At 36.1% G+C, this 26,159-nt stretch overlaps 1 protein-coding gene across 1 annotated transcript; it reads left to right on the top strand.

Annotated features, from left to right (window-relative positions):
* The first annotated feature begins 1,807 nt into the window (after positions 1-1,807).
* LOC114636239 (myeloid-associated differentiation marker-like) lies at positions 1,808-2,758 on the top strand. The gene has a single exon (XM_028784444.1). It carries the CDS (start codon positions 1,808-1,810, stop codon positions 2,756-2,758), a length of 951 nt encoding a protein of 316 aa, XP_028640277.1.
* The last annotated feature ends 23,401 nt before the right edge of the window (positions 2,759-26,159 follow it).

A 26,159-nucleotide genomic window follows, 5' to 3' on the forward strand; every position in this document is an offset into this window, starting at 1 on the left:
CTCAGAAAAGACTGGCTTTTTGCCCATATTTCCTGACTAGATTTTAACCATCTGTATGCCCCTCTTCCAAAAAGATCAAGGAGTTGTGGGTGTGGCTTTCAAATAAAGAATGAAGAATAGGAAGATTTAAAAGGGCTTAAGGATGAGAGAGCAAAGTACAGGAATATATATATGCTTATAAAAATATACATATAAAATGAGGCCAAATGAAGTTAACTTTAAAGGGTTGACTACCAAAAATGCATGGTGCAAGGAATGGACTATTTTATTTTATAGATGATGTCCATCCACTCACAAAACCCTATAAACATATTAGCTATTGCTCATATTCTAAGTTGTCCTCAAGACCTTGACAGTGAGATCTTACTGCTCAAGACACTTCAAACTTGAGTCACAGGAAAACAAGACATTAAGGTGGAAGTGGCACGGAACCATCATCCATCCTGGGTAACATTCCTAATGCTACAAAGTACTATGTTTAATATTAGAGGAGAAACATAATCTTTAATCTTTACCATCTGTGAGCACTGTGAAGCACAGCAATGCCAGGCTTAACAGGAAGTTTCTACCTGTAGTAGTGGCATTAATGTCACCAGGATAGCTACTCATTTCCTCATTTGATTTAAGACTTGCTTCAGGAGATGACACACTGACTTGACATGGCAATTGTGGCCACAATGAGTTTACCTTGTTTACATTACCCTTGAATATTTTCCTGTTATGTTTACATATAGATTTTTTAAAAGGAGATGTATCTGGGTATAGGAGGATGCGACAAGATTTCTATGATTTATCAGAGAAGCTATAGGAACCCAAAGCACAAAGAATCAATAGAAAACAAAGCAAATATTTATATAATTACAAATTTACAAATTTATACATGTATGTGTTTAAGGTATGTCAGTACTACACAAAAAAAAAATGAAGAAAGCTAGAAGAGACTAAAGAACAGATGTGTATGCATGTATACATCCTCACAATACCCCATTCCTATTATGTCCTCCATCCCTCTCTCCACATATAGTCAAGAGAAGAAAGAATGACAATTATCAAACTTCTTTATTAAAGAACAGGACTAAAAAATGTAGCACACAGGAAAACTTGTAATCCTAACACTTATGAAGTTGAGACAGGGGAACCAAGAATTTAAGGCCGGCCTTAGATACAGATCAAGTTCCAAGCTAACCTGCGCTAAATGAGAATAAAACTAAAATAATAATATGACTTCTTAGTCATCTTCTTTTATAACTAGGAAAGCTAGCAGGATCCATTTTTATATGAGAGTTTTCTCTAAGACCATATTGGATTTTTCACCTAGTTCCGTGTTTGTGTGTGTGTGTGTGTGTGTGTGTGTGTGTGTGTTGTCATTTGATTCACAGAAGGGAGTAGGGAGAAAGGACATCTATCTATCATCTATCTCTTACTTTTAGGATGGACTCTAGGTAATGAGATTTTAGTAAACCTAATAAAACTTCTATTTCCAAGCCTGGCAGGGGCCTAGGAACTCTGTACTTAAAGCCTCTATCTGATGCTCTAGATTTTTGACTGCCAGAGATTTTTTTTTTAATTAAAGGGGAAGTATGCTAGGTACCGCCTACCCGCAAAACCTACCATCTTTAAAACACATATAACTGCCTAAGTCACAGCCAGAGGGAACAGGTATGCTTTGATATTGAGGCACTTTAAAAAGCCAACAGCATGAGCAACTTCAGAAGTAACAGTTCGGGGAAGAATTACAACCATGCTTTTTCATGACTAAAATTCAATCTCTCTTCACAATCCGGACTTTGTCAGATCCTCAGATTAGATGGCAGGCATACCAGCAACAGTGACTCACACCACCTTCACGAAGTCATTATCCCCAGGCCTGGACTCTTTGATTATCGTGGCATCCCCTCGGGCACTGTTTCAGCCTCTGGGCCTTCTCCGGCTGCTGCAGTTATGCTCTACCAGCCTGGCTTTCTCACCAGTGATCTATACGGGTGCCTGGATGGGCCCCATGGGAAGATGGTGCCTGTTCTCCTGGTGCTTCAGCTTCGCCATGACAGTGATCATCCTGGCCGTGGAGTTGGCTGGATTCCAGAGGCGCTTGCCCCTGTCATGGCAGAATTTCCCCATCACCTGTGCCTGCTATTCACTACTCTTCTGTCTGTCATCTTCCATTATCTATCCTATCACCTATGTGTGGTTCATGTCTCACGATTACATCAGAAAATACGCTGTCTGCGCCATTATATTCTCGAGCATCTCCTGTGTGGCTTATGCTACAGAAGTAACCTGGACTCATTCAAGGCCTGGAGATTCCATTGGCTACATGGCCTCTATGACTGGGATGTTCAAGGTTTTTGAGTCCTTCGTAGCTTGCATCATCTTTCTCTTCCTCAACAACCAACACCTGCACATGCAGGAACCTGCCCTGGAGTGGTGTCTGGCCGTGTATATCATATGCTTCATCCTAACCATGGTGTCTATCCTGCTCATCCTGGGGAAAAGTACGAAAGTCCTGCCCATCCCATTCCCCACCTTCTTGACAGGCATGACTTTCGTGTGTGTCCTCTTGTACATCACCGTCATTATCCTCTGGCCTCTTTACAATTTCAATGAAGGGTTTCATGGTTTGCCCAATCGAATAATGGATTCGAGCTGCAGTTATAAACGTGCGCACTCAGTGTGTGTCTGGGACCGCCAACTGGCAGTGGCGTTCTTGACTGGAGTCAACCTGTTGGCATATATAGCAGACTTTATGAACTCTAGTTAGCTGGTATATATTGAGACTCTTAAGATTCGTAAGAGGAATCCCTTGTCATGTCCCTACTGCAACATTTTAATTTTTCTTGCTGTCTTTTCCCGTCCACCCCCTCCCCTTTTTTAGATCTGGTTCACTGTTCTCTTTCTGGATTACCTTCCTTCCTTTTCCCTTGTTCTAGCTTGTTTTCCTTCTTACATCTTGTTTTGCACCTGAGCTGTGTCTTCATAGTCTTTGTCTTTAACACTTTTGTTTGTCAAATCTACATTTTTTATTAGTTTTCTCATCTTTTTATTCCCTGGTCACTTCGTTTTCTTTCCTGGGTGAGCACTCAGACGTCTTACTGATTTACCCACTAATCCCACCCCTAAAGGTGTTGACTGCACACATTGCAGACTCCTCGGCAGCAGCGGCAGGCTCTTCATGCTGGGAGCCTGAGTAGGAGCCCCTTGTCAAACCATGATGAAGTGCTGTTTTAAATTTCTGAGTTTCTCCTTTAAACGCTGTCATTTTTACCTTATATGTGTCACGTTTCCTCAGTTCCTTCTTAACTTTTATTTCTAAGCAAAAACATCATCACATGTCAGTTTCTATCTGAAATTCCTTTTTGCTTGACTAATTACCACTAGATGGGTTTGATCTCAGATCTAATATTCTGAGTCTTACTCATCCCACATATGCCATAGTAAAGCAGATTTTACTTCTTATGCTCAACTTCATGTGCCATTGTTATCTACTACACAGAAACTTCCTAATAAATATATATCAAATTTATTATAAAAATCCAACATATAGCAACCATCTAATTTATATAAACACAAAGCTGATAAGAGCTTCTACTAAAAAAACCTACAAAATTTTGACTTAGGTTAAGAAACTGAATTTTTTATTATGCTGTTATAAGCAGTTTGAATGTATAAGCAAAGCACATCTCTCTATATAGGCCACCACTACGGTAGGGGTTTCATTGTATCATTTTCTACCTATATTAATATTTCCACTGATTACTGAGCTTCATTCTCTATAACTAATGAAACCACAGTTATAACACACAATTATAATAATTAAGATTTTATATACTATAAATAGTTGGTTTTCTCAGACGTAACTTTTTCTCACGTATCTTAGAAAATAAAATTTTAATGCGATTCTCACACTGTACTTTGCAACAGAATTACATTAACCAACACAAAGAACTACTTTCTTAAATATAGGAAGTATGTTTTCCTTAACTTTCCCATGGAAATAATCAGTATTGATTTTTAACTTCTAATTGATGCTCTTTCCCAAAGATAGCACTTATAACAATTTATTACACAGGTACATCTTCTCAACTTTCAAGAAGGGAAGAAAAACTTATAGAACTTAATTGTTAGTTAATTTTAATTAAAGAAATCAAATAAAACTCTAGCTTGGACATACTTAGGTATAACAAAAACTTTAAAGCAACTCGAGGGAAGATTTAAAAATACCTGTACATAACTGCGAACTAAGGCTGCCACAAATCTGTCTCCAAACAAAATGGAAAGAGATTTTGTAGGTAACTCAAAACTGTTTGAAGGGGACAGAATATTATTTAGTTTATATTTTGAGACTGGTGGGCTTGAGTTTTGATTCCAAGAAAGGGAAAGAAAGTTATTGAGTGTGCCAAGAAGAATGTCTATAAACATTCAGACAGAAATAATAGTTATTGCTCTCTAGGAGACAAATATGTTTAAAAACTAGGTTGCAACTTTGTCTATTTGCCTACAACATTAATGCGTACATTAACAACTGTCACAGCAGGATAGATAATACACCTAAGAAGCTTCTCAAGCAGGGTCATCTCAGGAGGGAATCTTGGGAAATAGGAGCCTTCCAAGGACAGTACTGCACAGTACATCTGAGAAAATACTTAGAAAGAAGACTGTGGGAAGGGTAAAAGAACCCCTGGAGACTCACAGAGAAAAAATACAGAAGATAAACACCACTAGTAAAACACTCAATTAAAGGTTTTAACTGATTTTACTCCAAAGCAGTCTCACAGAGATGTTAATTTCTGTGTTTACAGTTGTGGTGACTCATCATCAGATCTACAAAATACATCTGACTTTGGATTTTAGATATTAAAAAATATTCTCATAGTCCATGCATTGCATCACTGTTTCGATAAAATTTCTTTATGAAATACTAATTGAGTCAATCAGAATAAGTAGCATTCCAGGAAAACAGATTCAGACTTACCCTCATGACTGCTGAGATTCATGGACTTTTGTTTTGTTTTATTTTGTTTTTGTTATTTTGTTTGTTTGTTTCTTAGTGCAGTGTATTATGGGATTGAGGACAAAATGGGAAGCAGTGAACTAGGTATTCACAAAAATAGCACTCACTGAATCTAGGTTAGGAAAGACCCACATTTTATCATAATGTTCATAATGAATTCCTTCCCAGAAAAATAACTTGCAAATTATTTCGAAGATATTTCTCTAGAAAGAATTTTCTCAATTATATTCATGTGTTTATACTGACTCCCCAACATAAGATTAGCACTTCCACTTTACATCTGAGAAAGCAGAGGCAGAGAGACTGAAGCTGAGAGGTCTATGGTGTGTTTTGAGGAGCTGCTTTTGCAACTCCATTAGGGATGACCTTTTCACAGGCTGCCTCCCTGCTTCAAAGGATGATTAGGAGAAGCAAATTGTCAATGAGTCTTTGTATTGATGCACCAGTGTCATTCTTCTATAAGAATTGGTGTCCAAGTGACACTATCACATGGATTAACTGGCCCGAAGATATTGAGTGTTATAGTTTCCATTTGCCTCCAGTGACATTCTTTACAAAATAAAAGTTTAAGAAATGTAGATATACAGTATAGCACTTTTAACAATTCGTGAAATTCAAGGAAAGCACCCAATATTTGATATTTGGATTTGTTAATCAGCTGTCTTTACTCCCCTTGCAGACTTTTGATTACTGTATTATTTTGAAAACTTTATTTAGTTATTTAGTTGATTTGCTTAATCTTATAAGTCAGACCACTGTCAAACATAAGGATGGAGACTAGATTGGGACGGTCTTAATTTTCCAATAGACTTTACAAAGGCAACATTTAACCTTTTGTTGGAAATCCCTTTGCTATTGAAGACCTTAAAATTCAGAGCAAGTCAAGCTTTATATTTAATAAAGGAAAAATTATTCACACTATTTTTATATAATAAGTTGTTGAGAATATTTTGAAGACAACATAAAACAGTGAATTCTTTGAGCATAATCTGAAAGATCTTGTGTTGTAAACCTGTTTTGGACAATTCAAATATTTACAAGTCATGACTGGATAACACTACAGGTAATATCCCAAATTCCATAGTCCCTTTATGCAAACTGACAGGTCATCTAATAATATTTAAAGACATTTTAATATATATTGTAAATATTACATTATAAGTATAGAAATATAAATATTGCATCTACAATATGTGTTATAAATATGATTACATAATGTGTAATTAATAAATATTAACATATATATGAGGAATTGTGCACAAACATGCATCACTTGCATGTATGATGCTCGGGTAGCCCAGAAAAGAGCATATTATCTCCTGGAACTGTAATTATAGACTATAGTGAGCTTCCAATTAGTATACCAGGAACCAAACCCAGGTCCCTGGGAAGAACAAAAAGTGGACCTAACTGCTGATGCAAGATGAAATCTCCATAGGCCCATTTTCATAATTGGCATGATTATACTTGTTTAATTAGAACTGTTTCATTGCTCAAACTCTTTCTAATAACCTACTTGTTGGTGTTTTGAAACAGTTGCATTTTTTTACAGATAATGAGAAAAATTCAGAAGAAATGGTAGGCTTAGAGAAGGCAACAAATATATTGCCATCTGCACTGAGAAGAAAGCAACCTCCCTTAAACTTGATTCTATTTTCTGTTGCTTTGATCAGTATAATGTGGTAGATATAGTATTATGCCATTCTTAGTCTGCTTTGGAGAGAACTGCTATTGGTCTCCTCTTTCTTTGAAACACTGGTATTCAGATAAAAAGATTAACTATATTACTATTCTGCAGCCAAGCCAAGATCAATCTGCTAGAAGATCTATTAGAAAGACTATGGAAGAACCAAGTAGAACTGATCCAAATCCTAGCAGGTCCTCAACCTTTCAGGTCCTGGTATGATATTTTGGAAGTTTCAGCAAGAATATATTGTTCTTGAATGTTCACTTCTCAAACTCTTGCTTTCAACATAATTAAATGTCATAATCACTTTAAGCATGATTTTGTTTTTTGTGGTTTTTGGTGTTTTCTTGTTTGTTTATATCAAATGCTAAAGGATACTTTACAACTTACAAACTCTTCCCTTACCTTAATATGCAATGGTGGAACATTTGTTGCACTTTCAAAAGTTATAGTGTAAGTAAATAAAGTGTTAATATCTGTCATATTTTATTATACATAATATGTATAATTAATAAGTTTTAACTTGATAACTTAAATTTATATTTCTCATTAGAATAGTCTTATGATACATAGATAGAAATATGTACACTGTTGTTTAATTAAACCCTTTACTCATTTTTATTGGATATTTTATTTATTTACATTTCAGATGTCATCCCCTTTCTCTATTTCCTCTCCCTAGACTCCCCATCCCATTCCCCTCCTCCTTTTTGCTTTTATAGCATTTTGACTACATGCATGTATTAAGGTCAGTTCTAGGTTGAAGGTCTAGCAATACAATAGATGCAAATAGTCAAGGAACAAGCAAGACAATAAACACAAATAATCAAAAACAAGCAACTCTTCAAAAACCACACATTTAAACATTTTATATTTTCTCACAATTTTTTTTCCTGTCTTGAGTTCTCTTCATATTGTGAAGTTCCAAGGGGCTGTTGGATGTGGGAGGAACTTATGTTATTGATTCCAGGCAGTTGACTGACTAATTTGAACATCAAAGATTGTGGTACCGTAGAATGTTACAGATTTGGAGTTATCATTAGCCGACTTAATAACCACTTATGCCTACCACTCTGATTGACCTAGTCATCTTGCTATGTATCAATAAATAACTTTCACCAGAGATCAGGAATGCCATTAGATATCATATGATATTTATAACAAACATTCTCTTTCTTTGTTATAACTAGATAACTTGGTGGTTCAACAATGTAGTGTCAAAGTACATTGAGCCACCCTACTTGGTATTTCCCTGTTTTATAAGTATACTGAATCATGACCATCTTTGCTCTGCTACTATAAAAAAAAAAATCTTCATGAAACTGTTATTAAATTGAATCTGTAATTTTCCAAAAGAGTGATTTATGAATCTTTGTTATTTAACTACGATTGATCATGTTTGTCCCCAGAAAATACTCTATGGCCTTGAGTTGAAAACTACAATTCCTGCTTCTTCATTGCTTTGCCAGAGCTTTTCAGTTCCTCACACGTTTTGTGATCTTTGATGCTTCCCTTTTCATTCTGAGAAACTATGTTCACTCCATACGCAAAATAACTTTTAAAATAGTCTCAGTATTGCTCTACTACCCCAATAGTTTAAAAAATTAGAATACTTTCTTTTTTAAATTTAATCTTTTTTATTTGTGTGTTTGTTTGTTTGTTTGTTTGTTACACTCCAGATTTTATTTCCCTTCTGGTCCACCTTTGAACTGTTCCACATCCTATACCTCCTCCCCACCCACCCCCCTGTTTCAGAAAGGATATCCCCATTACCCCAACTCCACCCTGCCCCCCAGACTTCTAAACTACCTGAGGCCTCCTGTCTTTTGAGGGTTAAGTGCATCTTCTCTGACTGAAACCAGACCCGGCAGTCTTCTGCTATATATGTGTTGGGGGATTCATATCAGCTGATGTATGCTGCCTTTTTGGTGCTCCAGTGTTTGGGAGATCTCTGGGTTTCAGATTGAGAGTGCTGGTCTTCCTACAGGGTCACCTTCCTCCTTAGCTTCTTTCAGCCTTTCCCTAATTCAACCACAGATTCTGTTCTCTGACAGGACCTTCTGTCCATTGGTTGGGTGCAAATATCTGCATCTGACTCTTTCAGCTGCTTGTTGGGTCTTTCAGAGGTCAGTTATGCTAGGGCCCTGTTTGTAAGTACACCATAGCATCAGTAATAGTGTCAGGCCGTGGGACCTCCCCTTGACTGCATCCCACTTTGAGCCTGACACTGGACATTCTTTTCTCATGCTCTTCTCCATTTCCATCCCTGTAGTTCTTTCAGACAGGGACAATAATGGGTCAGAGTTTTGACTGTGGGATGGCAATTGCCACTCTCATTTGATGCCCTGTCTTTCTGCTGGAGGTGGGCTCTATAAGTTCCTTCTACCTACTGTCAGGCATTTCATCTAAGGTTCCTCCCTTTGAGTCCTTAAGAGTCTTTCACCTCTCAGTTCTCTGGTGCATTCTGGAGTGTCCCCCAACCTCTTACCTCCTCAAGTTGCCTGTATGAATCATTTGCCTGCATGTATGTATGTACACTGTCTGCATGTCTGGTGTTCACAAATGCCAGACAGGGCATCAGATCCTCTAGAACCACAGTTTCAGTTGGTTCTGCACTGTTACATGGTATTGGGACCGAAAGTTGGATCCTAAGGAATAATAGAAACTGTTCATAACCAATGAATCAATCAGTACCACTTCTCTTAAATCATCATTATCAATATTATCAATATTAATAACAGCAGCAGCAGCAGCACCACCACCACCACCCTCATCAGGTTTTTTCTTTCTAGTCAATAACAAATTTGTATGACTGCAACTGCGTTCTTTTGCTGAATGACAGTATTGTCCTTTGCCTTTCTCCAAGTTCCAAGTTTTCAGCTTTGTATTTCAAAGATATTATTAAAAAATAAAGAACCCAGATGTCCTTCAACAGAAGAATGGATACAGAAAATGTGGTACATTTACACAATGGAGTATTACTTAGCTATTAAAAACAATGAATTCATGAAATTCTTAGGTAAATGGATAGAACTAGAAAATATCACCCTGAATAAGATAACCCAATCACAAAAGGACACACATTGTATCCACTCACTGATATGTGGATATTAGCCCAAAAGCTCACAATACCCAAGACGATATGAAGCTCATGAAGAAGGAAGACCAAAGTGTGGGTGCTTTGGTCCTTCTTAAAACGAGTAACAAAATACTCATGGGAGCAAACATTGAGACAAAACATGGGACAGAAACTGAAGGAGGAGTCATCTGGAGACTGTTCCACTTGAATAACCATCCCATGTGCATTCACCAAAGGTAGACACTAACATGGATGCCAGGAAGTGCATACTGACAAGAGCCTGATATAGCTATCTCCTTAGAAGTCTGTCAGAGCCTGAAATATACAGAGGCAGATGCTCACAGCTAACCATTGAACAGATCACGGGGTTTCCAATGAAGGAGTGAGAGAGAAGACTGAAGGAGCAGAAAGGGTTTGGGGCCCCATGGGAAGAACAACAATACCAACCAACCAGAGCTCCCAGGGTCTAAACCACCAGCCTGGGAGCACATAGGGAGGGACCCATGGCTCCAGCTATATATGTGGGGGGGGGGATGGCATTGTTGGGCATAGGTGAGAGAGGAAGCCCTTGGTCCAGTGAAGACTGGATGTGCCAGTGTGGGGAATTCATAGGTGGGAAGGTGGGAGTGGGAGAGTGGGTGGGGCACATCCTCATTGAAGCAGGAAGAGGAGTATGGGATAGGGAGTTCCTGGGTTGGGGGGGAAATGGGGAAAGGGGATCACATCTGAAATGTAAATAAAAATCCAATAATAAATAAATAAATGAATACATAAATAAATAAATAAATAAATAAATAAATAAATAAATAAATTGGCCATGCCGTTTTATGTACCCAATATGAAAACATTAAAAACTCTAACACAGTCTAGACAAAGATGAGAAGGGAAGGGAAGCACAGGGGAAGGGACTGTTTTAGGGAAGGACTATGTTATGGAGGCATGGGATGTAAAATGAATAAATAAATATATTTTTAAAAAGATAGGGGACATCTTTCTGTTGACATATTTAGCTGCAAGCTTTCACTTATTTTTTAAAATGTCCCATGCTTTCCTCATCACATTGTAGACCCTGTGGCCTTCAAGTATTTCATGCATTCAGCAACAAAGTCATGTTTTCTTCAGGAGAATGCTCATTTAAAAACTCAGATGAAGTCAAAACGACATAAAAACAAACTCTTTAAATACTTTGCTTCATTATGAATCTCATACAGTTGTGATGGACTCTGCGTTGTTGTTATTGTTCTTAATCTTTATAACTTATCCTTTTTAAAGCCAAGACATTGACAGAATTAGAGGCAGACACCTGTAAGGGAAAATGATAATACACAAGCTTGTAATTGAAAGCTCGATACTGAAGAGGATTCCAATGAGAGTGGGCCAGATAGTACATTCATTGACTTGTTCATTTTTATATATTTTTGTGCACAAAATCATATAAATATATTTTTAGAGTTGCACTTGGTTTTCATATTTCAAGGGTCTTTTACATGTGATTAAAACTGAGTTATAAATGGTTATTAAAGGGAATGTGAGCTATCTGTAGCAAAGATTCATTATTGTATCACAGTATCAGAGACTGAGCTGAGACTTCAAAGTGTATTGACCTCTTCCCATTTTTGTTAAAAAATTTTTTTCACAAACACAAGTGAATAAACAATGTAAGAGTGATGATTTCTTCCACATTGGACACTCTACCACCATCCCCAACAATAAGCAGAACCTTGTGTCACCTTAGGTTCTGTTTTAAAGATGATAGCTACGCTACATGTATATAAAATCAGGAAGTGAGCCACTTAACACAAGACAGAATACATTTTAAAGGGATTTGTTAGCTGGGTTTAACAATGAAAATCACTATTAAAGTACATATTATAGTTTATTTCACAATTTAAGAGAGAATTAAGGCACAAATCGAGCTTCTCAACTGGCAGTAGGTTCTTATCTGAACTGTATTCTCTGTGTATAAAATTCAGAGATCATGAAGTAATTACATGTATTTTCTAGTTCAAATATTTGGTAATGTAGTAATTCTTTAAATGTCTACAATTTCCTTTGGTCTCCCCCAAAAAGCATAAAGAATTATGTGTTTAAAATAGTCACAGATCTAGCATCAATTTAATTTTTTTAATAAAAAGAAAATTTAGAACTTTAAATTTAAGGTGACAAACTTGAACCATTATGTACTCTCGGTTTTGTTATTATATTTCAAAGTAAAGTCAAAATAAGACAAGAAATGACTAAATTAACCTGGGATGTAAATCTTACATTCAGATATGCTTTTTGTATTAAAAAAAAAAAACCTCAAGACACTTTTGCAAATTTAAGCAAAAATGAAGATATTCTAAGACATTTATTTTCTAAAAAACTTAAAACTTATAATAATTTTACCTTTAATATCAATTATCCACCAAAGCAAATCTTTATGATTATTATTTTTTCCTAATAGTTATTAGTTTTGCTCTAAATGTATACCCATAAGTGCCAAGACAATTTTGAATATCTGATACTACTGGGCAATTGATGTGTTTAATTTTACATTCACATACTAATTAATATGTAGGCTCATTGAGGATTATGATACTTAGCCATAGAATTTAATCATTCTTAAGCTCAAATATTTGTATTTGAAATAAAGACAAAAAATAGCAACATATGTCCCAAACTTTTATTTGAATGACGGAAAAAAAAAAAGATCTACTTAAGCTACAAAACTGGATACATTATTCTTATCTATATAAAATGACATGATCTGTAAAAGTATCTTCTGAGATTATTTCTTCAATATAATGTAGCCAGTAGTTGAATATCAATATTTACTGCAGAAAAATGTCTCTTGAGAGGCTGTGCCAAAGCTAGACTAATAGATTCAGATAGAAGCAGCCAACCCTTGGAATAAGTTTCGGGACCTGAATGGAGGAGTTACAGGAAGGACTGAAGGATCTGAAAGGATTAGCAACCCCACAGGAAGAAGTACCTGTAAAGTTGTTTTTGTTTTTTTTTTAATTTTTCTTTATTATTTATTTTTCTTTTCTTTTTAATTGGTTATTTTATTTATTACATTTCAAATGTTATCCTACTTTCCAGTTTCCCCTCCACGAACCCACTATCCTTTTCCCTTTCCCCCTTCCCCTGCCTCTATGAGGATGCTCCTTTACTTGCCCAACCACTCCTGCCTCAGTGCCCTAGCATTCCCATAAACTAGATCACCAAGCCTCCACAAAACCAAGGGGCTTCCCTCCAGTTGATGTTAGATAAGGTAATCCTCTGCTACATTTGCAGCTGGAGACATGGGTATTCCCCATATATATGCTATGATTGGTGGTTTAGTACCTGGATGCTTTGAGGGATCTGGTTATTCGATATTGTTGTTTTTCACATGAGGGTGAAAAATTATTCAGCTCCTGAGTCCTTCCCCTAATTCCTCCATTGGGCTTCCTGTGCTCAGTCAGATGTCTACCTGTGAGCATCTGGCAGGATCTCTCAGGAAAGAGCTATATCAGGATCCTGTCGGTAAAGCACTTCTTGGCATCAGCAATAGTGTCTGGGCTTGGTGTCTGCAAATGGGATGTATCCCTAGGTGGGGCAGTCTCTGGATGGTCTTTCCTTCAGGCTCTTCTCAACTCTTTGACTCTGCATTTCCTTTTGACAAGAGGAATTCTGGATTATCAGTTTTGAGGTGAGTGGGTAGCCTCATCCCTCAACCGGAGAGTAAGCCTGTCCACTGGATATAGTCTTTACAAGTTCTATCGCTCCTCTGTTAGGTATATCAGCTAATGTCCTCCTTGTTGGGTCCTGGGAACCTCTTGGGTGCCTGGAATCTGAGACTTTCTAGTGATTACCCCCAGTTTCCCATCCCTCACTGCTACACACTTCCCTTCAAATTCTGGTCCCTCTGTACTTCTCCTCCACTTCCTCCCATATCCTAACCGCACCCCCTTTCTCTCCCCCATCTCTTCCCCCTCCCAAATCCCTTTCTCCCTCCACTTCCAGATATTATTTTCTTCTCCCTTCTGAGTACAACAGAAGCTCCCATACTTTGGTATGGTCTTCCTTCTTGGGTGTCATATAGTCTATAAATTGCATCGTGGGAATTCAGATCTTATTTTTTGGCTAATATTCAGGTATTGGTGAGTACATACCATGTGTGGGGTTTTTTTGTGATTGGTTTACCTCACTCAGGATGATATTTTCCATTTCCATCCATTTGCCTGCAAATTTCATGAAGTCATTTTTTTTTTATAGCTGAATAGTACTCCATTGTGTAAATGTACCATATTTTCTGTATCCATTCCTCTATTGACAGAAATCTGGGTTGGTTTCATCTTCTGGCTATTATAAACAAGGCTGCTATGAACATAGTCGAGCATGTGTCCTTGCTATATGTTAGAGCATCATTTGGGTATATGCCCAGGAATAGTATAGCTGAGTCCTCAAGTAGTACTATGTCCAACTTTCTGAGGCATCACCAGACTGATTTCCAGAGTGGTTGTGCTAGCTTGCAATCCTACCAGCAATGGAAGAATGTTCCTCTTTATCCATATTCTCGCCAGCATCTGCTGTCACCTGATCTTAGCCATTCTGATTGATGTGAGGTGGAATCTCAGGTTTGTTTTGATTTGCATTTCCCTGATGACTAAGGATGTTGAACATTTATTTAATTCCTCTCAGCCATTTGGGATTCCTTTTCTGAGAATTCTATGTTTAACCTCTGTACCCGATTTTTAATATGGGTTCTCTGGAGTATAACTTCTTGAGTTCTTTGTATATTTTGGATATTAACTGTCAATCAGATGTAGGGTTAGTAAAGATCTTTTCCCAATCTGTGGGTTGCCATTGTGTCCTATTGACTGTATCATTTGCCTTATAGAAGCTTTTTGATTTTATGAGGTCTCATTTGTCAATTGATAATCTTAGAGCATGAGCCATTGGTGTTCTGTTCAAGAAATTTTCCCCTGTGTCAATGTGTTTGAGGTTCTTTCTACTTTTTCTTCTATTAATTTCAGTGTATCTGGTTTTATGTGAAGGGTCCACTTGGACTTGAGCTTTGTACAAGTAGATAATAATGGATTAATTTGCATTCTTCTACATGCTGACCTCCAGTTGAACCAGTATCGTTTGTTGAAAATGCTGCATTTTTCTTTTTACTGGATGGTTTTGGTTTCTTTCTCAAAGATCAAGTGACGATAGGTGTGTGGGTTCACTTCTATTCCATTGATCTGCCTGTCTCTGTACCAATACCATGTGGTTTGTATTACTATTGCTCAGTAGTATAGCTTGAGGTTAGAAATGGTGATTTCCCCCAGAGGTTCTTTTATTGTTGAGAATGGTTTTTGCTATTCTGTTTTTTGTTTTTTGTTTTTTTTTGTTTTTTTGTTGTTGTTTTTTGTTTGATTATTCCAGATAAATTTGAGAGTTTTCTTTCTATATCTGTGAAAAATTAAGTTGTAATTTTGATGGGAATTGCATTGAATCTACAGACTGCTTTTGGTAAAACAGCTATTTTTATTATGTTAAACCTAATTTTGTATTTGTCTATTGTGGTGGTGGTTTAAGAACAGCCCTCATAGATTTATGTGTGTGAAAGGTTGGCCCATAGGGAGTGGCGCTATTAGGAGGTGTGGCCTTGTTGGAATAGGTATGGCCTTGTTGGAATAAGTGTATCACTATGGAAGTGCCCTTTGAGGTCTCATATAGTATAAAGCCAAGCCTAGTCACACTCTTGTTCTGCTATCTGTGTATTAAGATGCAGAAATGTCAGCTCTTTCTCCATCATCATGTCTGCCTGCATGTCAGAATGTTTCCCTTCATGATGTTTATACCAGTAAACCTGTGAAATTGTAAGTCATCCCCATATTGAATGTTTTCTTTCAAAAAAGCTGCTATGGTCAAAATATCTCTTCACAGCAATAGAACTCTAACCAAGACACCCATTTTATTTCTGATTTTCTTAAAAATTTTATTTGCTTTTTTATACTACTTTTCATTAAAGCTAAGCATGATACATGTATGGTCACACTAAGGTCTTGGCTATATGTAGTTTCCTTTATTTGCAAACTTACATTTAAAATGTTTAAGATGGGATTTAAATATAAGAAAGGCACATTACTAGCTTTTAAACCTACAGATAAGTTTGGAATACATGTTTCTAAATAGAGTAAATGAATATTGGTAAGATATAAATAAAGGTGAATAATATTTTTGTTGATTTTTTTTGATACAGGGTTTCTCTGTGTAGCCCTGGCTATCCTACAACTCACCCTGTAGACCAGAATGGCCATAACTCACAGAGATCCATTGCCTTTTTCTCCAGAGTGCTAGAATTAAAGTTATGCATCATGTCTACCCATCAGTTAACTGATCCCTTTGGTAGAAACTTAAACATTCATGGTTTTATAGAGTGTATAAACATATATGTATACAGAAGAGAAGAAAGCTCATGATAATGTCTTAAAGAAGAAATAATAGCAAGAACAATATTAACAGTTCTTACAAAATAAAGTAGTAGGAACTTCTATGGCCAGCTGACAGGAATCCTGGGATTTTGAGAAGAAAATGTTTAAACCAAATACGAAATATCAATATTTAGATTTCATAAAACAATTCCCTCAAAGATATGCAATGATGTTATCAATAGGAAAGTTATGTATAAGAAGAGTATTATTAATTTCATTTCTTAAAATTTTGTTGATTTAAAATATACATTCAAGCTCAATTAGCAATCTTGTTATACAGCTATATGTATGATCTTCAAAAAGTATTATATGGCTATTATTATAGGTAAGAAAAACAGTAATTATCAAGTATTTACATCCTACATTCAATTCCTCAAACAAAAACAAAAAAGAATGAGAGAGAGAGAGAGAGAGACAGAGAGAGAGAGAGAGAGAGAGAGAGAGAGAGAGAGGAGAGATTGACAGAGGAAGGAAGGAAGGAAGAATGGATGGATGGATAGATTTCTTATAAAGAATAACAATCTGTTTTACAAACTTTCTTCTAGCCTGGTCAATCTTTACCCAGGTCAGTGTTAAGAACTATATTCAAAGACTTAATGTATTCCTCTAAATTCATAGAGATCTGTGCATAGACTTCATTTGCACACTTATCTACATTGTCACATTAGAAAACTCATTGTAAAAAGTGTTTATAGGGTTGTAGTGGGGGTTCAGTAGCCAAGAGAAACTATAGCTCTTTTTCAGTGGTCTAGAATCACAGGACTCCCTAGAGTGATCAACTGCTAGGAACGCCATCCTGTGTGAATCTTCCTGGTCTCCTTGGACACTGCAAACTGCCCACCCCTCCACACATATACAACTAATTAAAAAATATAAGTAAAATCTTCTCCACAAGTGACTTACAACTTTAAAAATGTTTAAAAGAGGAATATTTTATAGAACACAGGATAAAGTAAGAAAGCAACCTCCTACAAAATTTACTCAAAACTTGAAGAAAGTGTGTCAGACAAAATTCCTAAAATTATTTATGAGACTGGAACATTTCTGCATGGATTCAAACACTTCCTAGAAGTTTATAGCAATTTTAAGTCTTTTAATGAGAGCTCATGATTGTTGCTTGACAACAATCCTGTCTTTTATGATGTTTATTTACTCTACTGAATATGACTATGGTAATCTTGCCACTATTCAAATAGATCACGAGAGAACTCATACTCTAAGACTTTTTTAAGGAGACCTTTTATTTAATTCTTCTTTAAAAAATGATAGACATATTTGACTACTGAAGCAGTGACCCTAATCACTGCGCAAAAGAGCCTGCCTCCCTAAAAGTCCTCCAGCTAACTTCTCCTTCTTTAATTGACCCAGCAGTTGTTAGTCTTACCATACGATGCTCCCCGTAGTTCAGTATTGATTCTCTGAGAAAGGTGCATTGAGATAGCTGCTCTTGAATCTAATTTTTGTATCCACCTTTACTTTGTAGTAGTTTGGACAGATACCATCTCATTCTTTCTAAAGACATGTGCCCATGGAAATACAAAAACAAGTCCTGGAGCCTAGAGCATTCATTAAGGTGGAAATAGGGTAAACATTTATTATATCAGAAATAGCAGACTGCACACGACTGACTAAACAACGGATGTGTCAAAATGATGCATTACTTGATTTTTGCTTCACTTTCCTCTCCTTTTTCTACCTGCAAACAAACATGGGAGTGGATTTTTAAAAGAAAAATGAAATTGGAAGCAGACTAAATGATACCAGAGCTCCCTGAAAATGTAATAAAAGTAAACTGGTATAGGTCATTATGCTTTCTGTTTATTGATTTTAGTAGTCAATATTATTAGCAGCTTGTAGAAAAACAAATTCATTGGAAAATTCCAGGTGCCATGTTAAAGAGAAGGCAATGTGTATATAGTTTAATATTTGAATAAACAACACATTCATCATGTAATATACAGATTAAAGAAAAATCAAATCATTAAAAGAATTTCCTACAGAAGTGATTTAGAATATGTAATGTAGAGTGAAAGGTGATTTTTATTGGGATTGTATTACTATAAATACATATTTGAATGAGGTAATGATGACTAACAATGTTTTCCACACAGCATAACACTGATATTTTCTGGCCTTACTCTTCCAGTTCTTGGCATTCCCTCCTAACCTAGAAGCAGTGTCATTAATATAGCTGGTAACTCCTACTACAAGCTTCACTAAGACAAGAAACTTGTTCCTCTTTCTCTAGCTATGAAATGCCAGAGTTTATAAAAATCAAGTCTACTTTAGATTGAGGCAAGTTTTGAAGATTATTCAATGGACATAAGTGTTTCAAATGCCAGCATAGCAATGTGGAAGTGAGGTTGGTAGGGAAAGATTAATGGAGCAGAATATTTTGAACGAAGAATAATATACTATTATTCTAATACTCTATCACTGTATCACTTTAACATTCTATCAGCTTCAAATATCACTGTATCATAAAAAATGGTGTTACCATCCAAGTATCAAAACTAAAAATGAACCCATCAACCTCTCAGAATTATTTCATGTGTACATGAAATATATATGTATATACACATAGTTATAAATACATATATACATATATAATCAGATACATTCATACACACACAGATACACACACATGTCACACACATACATACACACACAAACACACACACACACACACATATATATATATATATCAGAATACCCTATTATGCTAGTTGATAGCCTACTGTTTTTTATGTCAAATTATGTTTCTATTTCTACAGCACTTCAACATCAACAACATTTGTAAACACAGCTTATTGATTGAACTGCATATGTGACAGTAGCCTCAGAAGGTCATAATCATAAGGGGTATATAGATTCAGTAATTCCTTCAGGTGCTGTAGATATCAGCTACACCATTGTGTGTACAGTGCAATGATGCTTGGACTAAATTCAGTGTATAGGCTATAGTACAGAATGAAAGATTTTCACAAGCTATAACAGAACTTTAACATAATTCAATTTGGAATAATAAAGCATCTAAATCAACTGTCTTCTTTAAATCTTTTTGGGGTTTGTCACAATACCAGAAGGCATTCATACAGGACCCTGCCAAGCACTCTCTGCATGCAGAGCAGAATGCTCCAATTTACATTCTTCGAAAAAGGACGGCTCAACCAAATTTAATGTATCTTGGCTGACAATTTGTATGCTTAGTCTCTGCCCAACATACTTTACTCTGAAAGAGCCAAGCTATAAAGCCTAGAATTATAGTTTATAATAGGAAGCTTGATAGAGCTGTTTGCACTGATATTGCACCCACAGTAACAGGAGCATAATTTGTATTTTAAAGAGAATGGAGTGTTCCTCAAGACCAAAAAAGAATAGTAGACTTTACAATGTTTGTTTCTGAGGACACATCTTTTCCACCTTTCTGTATATGCTAGAGTATTTTTAGACTATTTCATCATTTATATATATAACCGTAAATCATATATTTCTTTGTGGACCCTAATTTAATTTTTAAAGTACCAAGACTTTATAAATCAAGTCTCTTTTTTAAAAAATTAAATATTCACAAAAAGATTATTTAAGTTAATTTAACTCTCTTTCTTTCTACACTTGATTACAGTGAAAAGGTTCAGTCAGGAAAGGGTTGAGGGAGAGGAAGGATTGACCCATAGCTTACCTTCATTAACTACTATTCACATGGAAATAGTTTATTCTTTTACTTTTTATATTTACTCTTTATTTTTATTAGTTCCTTCCCATTTTTATTTTCTACTTTTCTCTCTTCTAAGAAGGACCAAAGCACCCCCACTTGGTCTTCATTCTTCATGAGGTTTATGTGGTTTGTGAGTTGAATCTTGGGTATTTCAAGCTTCAGGGCTAAAATCCAATAATCAGTGAGTGAATATCATGTGTGTTCTTTTGTGATTGGGTTACCTCACTCAGGATGATATTTTCTAGTTCCATGCATTTACCGAAGAATTTCTCAAATTCATTGTTTTTAATAGCCGAGTAATATTCCATTGTGTAAATGTACCGTATTTTTTGTATCTATTCCTCTGTTGAAGAACATCTGGGTTCTTTCCAGCTTCTGGCTATTATAAATAAAGCTGCTATGAACATAGTGGAGCATGTGTCCTTGTTATATGTTAGAGCATCTTCTGGGTATATGGACACTTGGTAATGAGTCAGGTCTTCAGCAGCAGAACATTCATCCCAATATTGCTGGAAATCGTATCACCCAGGGCACATAAAACTAACTTCTCTGAAACTGCTCTCAAGGATCTACATACCCTGAATTCATGAAATGCTTTAGAACTCGTAGAATTCACAGGCAAACTTTCAGTATTTAGGAAACAGTTTGTCTTTCATACAAAGTTTTCTATATAACTCTCACAACGTATAAAGCTATACCCATATACATTTATATCTACTACTAATAATAGTCTAGTCCACACTTACATTGCATCAAGCTAATATATCTTTCTGTGAATGTTAGAGGAAACTGAATGGGAATCATGTAAGAATCCCCAATTGTTTACTTAGTACCATCTTGTCAGCCCTAAAATCAAATCATATAGGTAAAATACTGAGGAAGCTATATTCATACACTTGGCAACACATATAGACACACACACACACACACACACACACACACATATATATAAAATTTATATCAATGATGTATGTATGCATATCACAACAATAAAGAAAATAGAAGCCAAGAATTTAAGAGACAGCAAGGGAGTACATTGGAAAGAATGGAGAAAGAAAGAGAAGAAGAAAAATATATTATAAAAGAGCACAAAGTAAAATTTTTACTATATAAAATAATTTTAAAGAATAATATTTATCTAAGCAATAACATACTGATTAATCAGAAAAAAACTAAAACTAGAAAAAGACTAATATTTAGGATAAATTATATTAAGTATGACATTTCATAAAATCAAATACATTTTTAACTAGAATTATATTCTCTAGACTAAAATTTAGTAGTTTTAGTTTGGAAATTTGTTGACAATAATTTACATTTAAAGCTGCCTTAGGATTTTCATGAAGGCATATCCAATATGTTTTAACATGTTCAGGTAATGTTCAGATCAAGCTGTGTCTTGCTATTAGAATCCACACACTGATATCCAAAAGTTATAAAGATTAATGGGAAAAATTCATTAAGGTGAGAGAGAGCCAGCTCTTCTCTTGAAAGCAGCTCCTTTTGTGCCTGTAGTACTGGTATGAACAGCTTGGGGATCCCTGGCACTAGTTCTTTTCTAAAGGGGATACTGAAAAAGACAGGAACACATGTTCTTCGCAGAAAAACAAAAGGCTTTATAGTAACTCAGCATTTATCCACTGCAAGCCAACTTACTGAGTTACATTAATAATAAAATTCACTCTTAAGTTTGAAGGAAAAGTTTACATTGACTTACAAAATGTCAATCAAAATGCACTAGTGTGTTCTCTGTAAGTACATGTGTACATATGTATGTATGTTTGTACATAAGTGTGTCTGTGTGTGCATGTGTAATACACATATAATCACAAATGTATGTTCATGTAGCTAAGCATGTACAAGGTAAGATATTTTCCTGGTGAAAATGTACTCCAGTAAACAGAGAGAAGACCTGTTTAAATCTGAAGGTTTTTAAAACTTTGAAATACATTTATGCAATATCTCCAAACAAAACCTAATATAGTCACATCATTAGTTTTTAAAAAGCAAACATATGCATAAAACAATGGCCCAAGTTAGGACTATTATTCTAAGAATATTATTAAATGTATGTGGGCAAAATATCAACATATTTGGTCACATGGAGAAATAAAGACAAGATTCTAGAGCATGGAATGCTTGCTCTGATGTGAGAAATACTCAGGAATTCTTCACGAGGTATCTGACATCTTATTTATAACTGGTACACAGCCACAGTTTTTTATAGTGACTCTTCTCATCCCACTTGTTATTGTAAGTATTTTCATTCAAGAAGCTTAGCATTTCATCTCAAAAATAATTATTTTAAGGGGAACATTTTATTTTTTGATGGATTGAACTTAACATGAAATGTGTCCCATTCTATGGAAGTAACAATACATCACAACCTGGGTGACATATGTAAGAAGAAAGTTTTCAAAGTCCAGAAGCTGAGAAGTCTAACTTTGAAGGCATTATGAGGCTGAGTCTTTGGTCTCGTTCATAGATGGGAGAATTCTGTTTATCTTTTCATAAAGCAGGGCAATATGGTAATGTCGACAGTCAGCTTTCATCCTTGTCTTCTAAAGATACCACCTCCAAAATAATCACTGCTGGAAAGAATGTTTCCACATATAATGGCAGGATTAATATTTAGTCTCTGGCACAAAAACTATCAGGTGAAATGAAACAAGCAAGCCTAGTAATTACTCTGGGTTTACTCATATTGGTCAACTTATGAAATTCCAACCTAATAAATAGGACTCTTTAGTAAGCTCTTATGACTTCAGCCCTTGTAGAAATATAAATCACATGGATAAGCAGTAAAGTGGTACACAGATACACAACCAACTCTTACATCAATGTGGCATGAAAATGAGGACCACAGTACACCCAAGTATTACAGTTAATCTTATGGAACTAACTGGTGATAATGTATGCATTGATATGTATCCAAGTCCAAAGTAGTAGAATATCACTCCATTGTGGACTAGATCAGTGGCTGTTTCTGAAGGGCTCTCTAAAGCACACAAAACAAACAAAACAACTAGGTATCGAAAGAAATAGACATCCTCATGGAGACAGGGGTGTGGAACAGTCAGAGGGTAGACCTGGAGGGGGATAAATCTGGAATGTAAAAAGTAAAAAGATAAATATTTTTTTTAAAAAAACAAATAGTCTTCACTATTACATATACTGACTGGTCAAACCTCATTGCAGTTGTATTTCTCTTTCAAATGTAAGCAAGAAATATAGAATAAGGACCAGGTTACACTAACGCTCCTCTAAGCAAAGTGGACCTTATGGATGGACTGTGTAATACCTACCATAGTCATGAATACTGAACACTCATTCCTCACCTCTTTTCAACTTAGAGGAGATTTATGATGTTCAGAATCTCTTACAGAAAGAAGAAATTAGGGGTGGGACATTTTCCCTTGTATCTGCTATCTCTGGACAGCTTTATAGGCTTACACATTGTGAAGGTGTGAACCAACCATCTCCTTCTTAGCCACAGCCATTCCTTTTTTTTTTTTTTTTCACATTCTTTTTTTTTTTTTATTGGATGATTTATTTACATTTCCTATGTTGTCCCCTTACCCCATCCCCCACCACCCCCTCGGAACCTCCAATCCCCTCGCCCCTCCTCCTTCTTCTCTGTGGATGTAACCTCTATCTACACCCCCCCCACTCCCCCCTCCCCACCCTCAAAATTCCCACCCCCTGGGGCATCCAGCCTTCATGAGGTCAAGGTTCTCTTCTTCCACCTATGCCCAGCAGGGCCCTCCACTTTTACATATTCAGCTGAAGCCCTGGATTCCCCCCTAAGTGCTCCCAGGGCCACAGCCATTCCTAAATGCCTTTTCTGCCCTAATAGTCAGTGACCCATAGAATCCAAAGGCCAGAATAAATCCTCCCCTGAAGTCGAATTCTGCTCTGATGCTCTAATGCTTCCTCAGTAGTACTCTTGCCCTCTTCCTCTCTCTTCTCTCTCTCTCTCGCCTCTCCTCTCCCCTCTCTTCTCCCTTCCTCTTTTCTCTGTCTCTCCTCCTCTGTCTCTCCCTCTCCTCTATCTCTTTCTCCTCCTTTCCCTCTCCCTCTCCCTCCCTCTGTTCCCCTCTCTCTCCCTCTCTTTCTCTCTCTTGCTTTCTAACAGTTTTTATTACAGTGAATGGAGCTAATGGAGCTTCTTTCCAGACAATTATAGGACATCATAAGGAAGAGGGAAAATTGAAATTCAATTTTCGTGACACATACAAAAAAAAATCAGAATGGGATTCTTTCCTTAAATTGAGATTAGAGATTGGAGTTTCTGTCTAAAAATCAAATTATATTTTGTTTTGTCTCTGATCCTACAAAATTAAAAGACTGAGAAGTCAGTGAGCTAATCCACAGCTGACTTAGTCAGCTAGACAGTGAAAGTAAAGAAGCCTGCAAGCCCTTGCTGTTGGTTGCTTTGTATGATCTGTTGATCTGAGGAGTGATGGCAGCTGGAGCACCTCTCTACATAATCTTACTAACAGGACCTTGGTGTTGACACATCCTGAGAACGTTGCACTGCTGTCACACATGTCCTTCCAGGCTGCTCCTTGGTTTTAGATTTTTCATGAGCAGATATTAAATTGAGTTCTAACACACCCAAATTTCATTAAGCCTGAAGGAAAATGGACACGGTGAAATTGAATTCATCAATGTCAGCACAAAAAAAAATAGTTGTCAATTTATTATAATGAAATAGCAACTAAGCAAGTTTAGTACTGTATTCTGAATGAAGCATTTGCTCCCCACATCAGCATTTAGAAAACCAAGCAATATATCTTGTGGAAATATTGTTTATTAATGATAGCTCTGAACAAAAGGGTTTTGGAGATATTTTAATTCTAATATTTAACTGAGGCATTTACTTTTTAAACAGAGATTCTAAAAGTCATTTTGCACAGAATGTTTTTCTCTGTGATTTGCATGCTTCAGCTTCTATTTTATGTATGATATTGGCCTCTGCCATCATGTAACAAAGTAATTTTCAGGGAAAATCTTGCAGTCAACATTTTATAAACCTATAATATCTTGATATATGACATCCCCATGATAATATTTAGTGTAAAGGTCCTGTACATTTTTAATCATTTTACTAATATAAAACTATCTTTGCCACTTTTTGCACACACACACACACACACACACATTGACATGAATATAATCTGCTGACTTCATAGCTTTTTTTCTTCTGTATACGTACTTTTTGGCTGACAACCTGGAATGGATAGCAAATTATGGGTCATCACTGGAGCAGGCTAAATCTTCCTGTCTCAGAAATCATAAATTAACTGTAGCACTCCCTAGTTGTGGGATTCAATGATATTTCTCTTCTCCTTGTTAGGCTGTAGCTAGCATGGTCATTGTTCCCCTATGCTTACATCTCCTGATTCATGAGACACAGGTGCATCTTCTCTGTTATATATAAAAATATACAGTGTCTCAGCAGACACCCTAGTCTTCTGGCTCTAACAAAAATTCTCCCATTTTTCCCATGCTCCCCGAGCTTCAGTGTAGCAGCTGTGTGGTGTGGTGTGGATTTATCACCTGGCAATGGATATTTCATGTCCATTTGTTCTCTGTATTTTGATCAGCTTTTCCTCTAATGATATTTGTCTGATAGAAAATGAAGCCTCTTCAATGAAAGGTAGGGGCTACACTTGCATGTTGCTATAAGGAATGCCACAATGCATTTAGAAATAAAAATGATTTAAGAAATTGTTAGTCAGAATTTCTCCTCCAAGACCTGTGACTTCACTAACCATAGGTATTTGGCTAGGTTTTTTTACTGTATCATTCATGACTTCCCTCCTGCTAAGCAGGCTCCATTCCAATTAGACAGCTGTTGGATATTGTGGAGATGTAAGGGTCACTTTCTTGCCTTTGAAAAAATTTTCATATGAAGGTCATATAGGATTTGTTTAAATATTGTGTTTGCCCACAGAAGCATAGATTTTTAGATAGATAGATAGATAGATAGATAGATAGATAGATAGATAGATAGATAGATAGACAGACAGACAGATACATAAGTAGACATTGTGTTTCATTTTATGTATTCTAGCAGATCTTCATGGTACCTCCACCCATTGATGTTTTCCATATAGTTTCCTAGCAACCATAACCACCTTACTTACTTTCACAATTTCTGCCACCTTTATTTGATTTAACAGCTTTTCTTTGGCCAAGCAGTTATTTTC

The sequence above is a fragment of the Grammomys surdaster genome, unplaced genomic scaffold (genome assembly GCF_004785775.1).
Source record: "Grammomys surdaster isolate TR1022 unplaced genomic scaffold, NIH_TR_1.0 123079, whole genome shotgun sequence".
In the NCBI taxonomy this organism is placed as follows: domain Eukaryota; kingdom Metazoa; phylum Chordata; class Mammalia; order Rodentia; family Muridae; genus Grammomys; species Grammomys surdaster.